This window comes from Dendropsophus ebraccatus, chromosome 2, assembly GCF_027789765.1.
Source record: "Dendropsophus ebraccatus isolate aDenEbr1 chromosome 2, aDenEbr1.pat, whole genome shotgun sequence".
NCBI classification, from domain to species: domain Eukaryota; kingdom Metazoa; phylum Chordata; class Amphibia; order Anura; family Hylidae; genus Dendropsophus; species Dendropsophus ebraccatus.
Window position 1 is genome coordinate 218,782,219 of NC_091455.1, and position 6,000 is coordinate 218,788,218.

At 47.6% G+C, this 6,000-nt stretch overlaps 1 protein-coding gene across 5 annotated transcripts in view; it reads left to right on the plus strand.

Moving 5' to 3' along the window:
- SLC4A2 (solute carrier family 4 member 2) overlaps positions 1-6,000 on the plus strand; it is a 129,301-nt gene that overhangs the window by 79,838 nt on the left and 43,463 nt on the right. The window contains exon 1 of one of the 5 annotated variants that reach the window (XM_069959568.1): positions 3,043-3,232. The exons of the other annotated variants lie outside the window; for them this stretch is intronic. Within the exon in view, the coding sequence (XP_069815669.1) occupies positions 3,212-3,232 (21 nt within the window). The 5' untranslated portion in view covers positions 3,043-3,211. Of the gene's footprint in view, positions 1-3,042; positions 3,233-6,000 lie in introns of those variants that run through there. 5 annotated transcript variants of the gene reach the window in all.

Below are 6,000 nucleotides of genomic sequence, written 5' to 3' on the forward strand. Positions count from 1 at the left end.
TATTACATGTGTGATATTACATGGATAGTGTCTGTATTACATGTGTGATATTACACGGAGGGGTCTGTATTACATGTGTGATATTACATGGATAGTGTCTGTATTACATATGTGATATTACATGGATAGTGTCTGTATTACATGTGTGATATTACATGGAGGGGTCTGTATTACATGTGTGATATTACATGGATAGTGTCTGTATTACATGTGTGATATTACATGGAGGGGTCTGTATTACATGTGTGATATTACATGGATAGTGTCTGTATTACATGTGTGATATTACATGGATAGTGTCTGTATTACATGTGTGATATTACATGGAGGGGTCTGTATTACATGTGTGATATTACATGGATAGTGTCTGTATTACATGTGTGATATTACATGGAGGGGTCTGTATTACATGTGTGATATTACATGGATAGTGTCTGTATTACATGTGTGATATTACATGGATAGTGTCTGTATTACATGTGTGATATTACATGGATAGTGTCTGTATTACATGTGTGATATTACATGGATAGTGTCTGTATTACATGTGTGATATTACATGGATTGTGTCTGTATTACATGTGTGATATTACATGGTTAGTGTCTGTATTACAGGTGTGATATTACATAGATAGTGTCTGTATTACATGTGTGATATTACATGGAGGAATCTGTATTACATGTGTGATATTACATGGATAGTGTCTGTATTACATGTGTGATATTACATGGAGGGGTCTGTATTACATGTGTGATATTACATGGAGGGGTCTGTATTACATGTGTGATATTACATAGATAGTGTCTGTATTACATGTGTGATATTACATGGATAGTGTCTGTATTACATGTGTGATATTACATGGATAGTGTCTGTATTACATGTGTGATATTACATGGATAGTGTCTGTATTACATGTGTGATATTACATGGATAGTGTCTGTATTACATGTGTGATATTACACGGAGGGGTCTGTATTACATGTGTGATATTACATGGAGGGGTCTGTATTACATGTGTGATATTACATGGATAGTGTCTGTATTACATGTGTGATATTACATGGAGGGGGTCTGTATTACATGTGTGATATTACATGGAGGTATCTGTATTACATGTGTGATATTACATGGATAGTGTCTGTATTACATGTGTGATATTACATGGATAGTGTCTGTATTACATGTGTGATATTACATGGAGGGGTCTGTATTACATGTGTGATATTACATGGATAGTGTCTGTATTACATGTGTGATATTACATGGAGGGGTCTGTATTACATGTGTGATATTACATGGATAGTGTCTGTATTACATGTGTGATATTACATGGATAGTGTCTGTATTACATGTGTGATATTACATGGATAGTGTCTGTATTACATGTGTGATATTACATGGATAGTGTCTGTATTACATGTGTGATATTACATGGAGGGGTCTGTATTACATGTGTGATATTACATGGATAGTGTCTGTATTACGTGTGTGATATTACATGGAGGGGTCTGTATTACATGTGTGTTATTACATGGATAGTGTCTGTATTACATGTGTGATATTACATGGATAGTGTCTGTATTACATGAGTGATATTACATGGAGGGGTCTGTATTACATGTGTGATATTACATGGATAGTGTCTGTATTACATGAGTGATATTACATGGAGGGGTCTGTATTACATGTGTGATATTACATGGATAGTGTCTGTATTACATGTGTGATATTACATGGATAGTGTCTGTATTACATGTGTGATATTACATGGATAGTGTCTGTATTACATGTGTGATATTACATGGATAGTGTCTGTATTACATGTGTGATATTACATGGATAGTGTCTGTATTACATGTGTGATATTACATGGATAGTGTCTGTATTACATGTGTGATATTACATGGATAGTGTCTGTATTACATGTGTGATATTACATGGATAGTGTCTGTATTACATGTGTGATATTACATGGAGGGTCTTTATTACATGTGTGATATTACATGGATAGTGTCTGTATTACATGTGTGATATTACATGTGTGATATTACATGGATAGTGTCTGTATTACATGTGTGATATTACATGGATAGTGTCTGTATTACATGTGTGATATTACATGGATAGTGTCTGTATTACATGTGTGATATTACATGGATAGTGTCTGTATTACATGTGTGATATTACATGGATAGTGTCTGTATTACATGTGTGATATTACATGGATAGTGTCTGTATTACATGTGTGATATTACATGGATAGTGTCTGTATTACATGTGTGATATTACATGGAGGGGTCTGTATTACATGTGTGATATTACATGGAGGGTCTTTATTACATGTGTGATATTACATGGATAGTGTCTGTATTACATGTGTGATATTACATGGATAGTGTCTGTATTACATGTGTGATATTAGATGGATTGTGTCTGTATTACATGTGTGATATTACATGGATAGTGTCTGTATTACATGGATAGTGTCTGTATTACATGTGTGATATTACATGGATAGTGTCTGTATTACATGTGTGATATTACATGGATAGTGTCTGTATTACATGTGTGATATTACATGGATAGTCTCTGTATTACATGTGTGATATTACATGGAGGGGTCTGTATTACATGTGTGATGTCTCTGTATATGTGTGATATGTGATGTCTCTGTATATGTGTGATGTCTCTGTATATGTGTGATGTGTGATGTCTCTGTATATGTGTGATGTCTCTGTATATGTGTGATGTGTGATGTCTCTGTATGTGTGTGATGTCTCTGTATATGTGTGATGTGTGATGTCTCTGTATATGTGTGATGTGATGTGTGATGTCTCTGTATATGTGTGATGTGATGTGTGATGTCTCTGTATATGTGTGATGTCTCTGTATATGTGTGATGTGTGATGTCTCTGTATATGTGTGATGTCTCTGTATATGTGTGATGTCACACATGGCCGTCGCTCTCTCTCTATGACTTCCTGGCTCTCTGGCCGCTGTTTGCTCTCTGGTTAATCTATAACTCGGCCGCTCCCGGCCTCGGCGCTCAGGTTTCTCCGGATATTTGGGGTCTCGCTCCCTCAGCTCTTACTGAGGACTCTGGCTGTCTGGGACATGAAGGGGTTAACCGGCCCTTTGTTGTGACATGTGACCCGGTACAGACGTGTGTCATGTGTCAGGAGCGGCCTGTCCACGGGGGCCACGTCCATGGATTTCCTTCTAAAACAGGTGAGAAGCTGCAGCCGTGCAAGGGTTAATCCACACCCCTCACTGTGTGACCCCCCCTAATCCACACCCCTCACTGTGTGACCCCCCCTAATCCACACCCCTCACTGTGTGACCCCCCCGTAATCCACACCCCTCACTGTGTGACCCCCCGTAATCCACACCCCTCACTGTGTGACCCCCCCCCCCTAATCCACACCCCTCACTGTGTGACCCCCCCCCCCCTAATCCACACCCCTCACTGTGTGACCCCCCCCTAATCCACACCCCTCACTGTGTGACCCCCCCCTAATCCACACCCCTCACTGTGTGACCCCCCCTAATCCACATCCCTCACTGTGACCCCCCGTAATCCACACCCCTCACTGTGTGACCCCCCCCCCTAATCCACACCCCTCACTGTGTGACCCCCCCCCCCCCTAATCCACACCCCTCACTGTGTGACCCCCCTAATCCACACCCCTCACTGTGTGACCCCCCCCCCCTAATCCACACCCCTCACTGTGTGACCCCCCCCCAATCCACACCCCTCACTGTGTGACCCCCCCTAATCCACACCCCTCACTGTGTGACCCCCCCTATATCCACACCCCTCACTGTGTGACCCCCCCTAATCCACATCCCTCACTGTGTGACCCCCCCTAATCCACATCCCTCACTGTGACCCCCCGTAATCCACACCCCTCACTGTGTGACCCCCCCTAATCCACATCCCTCACTGTGACCCCCCGTAATCCACACCCCTCACTGTGTGACCCCCCCCCTAATCCACACCCCTCACTGTGTGACCCCCCCTAATCCACACCCCTCACTGTGTGACCCCCCCCTAATCCACACCCCTCACTGTGTGACCCCCCCCTAATCCACACCCCTCACTGTTGTGACCCCCCCCCCCTAATCCACACCCCTCACTGTGTGACCCCCCCCCCCTAATCCACACCCCTCACTGTTGTGACCCCCCCCCCCCCTAATCCACACCCCTCACTGTGTGACCCACCCCCAATCCACACCCCTCACTGTGTGACCCCCCTAATCCACACCCCTCACTGTGTGACCCCCCCCCCCAATCCACACCCCTCACTGTGTGACCCCCCCAATCCACACCCCTCACTGTGTGACCCCCCCCTAATCCACACCCCTCACTGTGTGACCCCCCTAATCCACACCCCTCACTGTGTGACCCCCCTAATCCACACCCCTCACTGTGTGACCCCCCTAATCCACACCCCTCACTGTGTGACCTCCCTAATCCACACCCCTCACTGTGTGACCCCCCTAATCCACATCCCTCACTGTGTGACCCCCCCCCCTATTCCACACCCCTCACTGTGTGACCCCCCTAATCCACATCCCTCACTGTGTGACCCCCCCCCTATTCCACACCCCTCACTGTGTGACCCCCCCCCTATTCCACACCCCTCACTGTGTGACCACCCTAATCCACACCCCTCACGGTGTGACCCCCCCAATCCACACCCCTCACTGTGTGACCCCCCCCTAATCCACACCCCTCACTGTGTGACCCCCCCTAATCCACACCCCTCACTGTGTGACCCCCCCCTAATCCACACCCCTCACTGTGTGACCCCCCCTAATCCACACCCCTCACTATGTGACCCCCCTAATCCACACCCCTTACTGTGTGACCCCCCTAATCCACACCCCTCAATGTGTGACCCCCCCCTAAGCCACACCCCTCACTGTGTGACCCCCCCCCTAAGCCACACCCCTCACTGTGTGACCCCCCCCCTAATCCACACCCCTCACTGTGTGACCCCCCCCCTAATCCACACCCCTTACTATGTGACCCCCCTAATCCACACCCCTCACTGTGTGACCCCAGGTGTTGCGGTGTCTGCTCCCGGTGTTGCGGTATCTGCCCCGGGTGTTGCGGTGTATGGTTCTGCACGTGTGTTGCGGTATCTGCCCCGGGTGTTGCGGTGTATGGTTCTGCATGTGTGTTGCGGTATCTGCCCCCAAGTGTTGCGGTGTATGGTTCTGCACGTGTGTTGCGGTATCTGCCCCGGGTGTTGCGGTGTATGGTTCTGCACGTGTGTTGCGGTGTATGGTTCTGCACGTGTGTTGCGGTATCTGCCTCGGGTGTTGCGGTATCTGCTCCCGCTTTTGCGGTGTCTGCTCCCGATGTTGCGGTATCTGCTCCCGGTGTTGCAGTATCTGCTCCCGGTTTTGCGGTGTCTGCTCCCGGTGTTGCGGTGTCTGCTCCCGGTGTTGCGGTATCTGCTCCCGGTGTTGCGGTATCTGCTCTCGGTGTTGCGGTATCTGCCCCGGGTGTTGCGGTGTATGGTTCTGCACGTGTGTTGCGGTATCTGCCCCCAAGTGTTGCGGTGTATGGTTCTGCACGTGTGTTGCGGTATCTGCCCCGGGTGTTGCTGTGTATGGTTCTGTGGTTCTGCACGTGTGTTGCGGTATCTGCCCCGGGTGTTGCGGTGTATGGTTCTGCACGTGTGTTGCGGTGTATGGTTCTCCACGTGTGTTGCGGTGTATGGTTCTGCACGGGTGTTGCGGTGTCTGCCCCGGGTATTGTGGTGTATGGTTCTGCACGTGTGTTGCGGTGTATGGTTCTGCACGTGTGTTGCGGTGTATGGTTCTGCACGTGTGTTGCGGTGTATGGTTCTGCACGTGTGTTGCGGTGTATGGTTCTGCACGGGTGTTGCGGTGTATGGTTCTGCACGGGTGTTGCGGTGTCTGCCCCGGGTATTGTGGTGTATGGTTCTGCACGTGTGTTGCGGTGTATGGTTCTCCACGTGTGT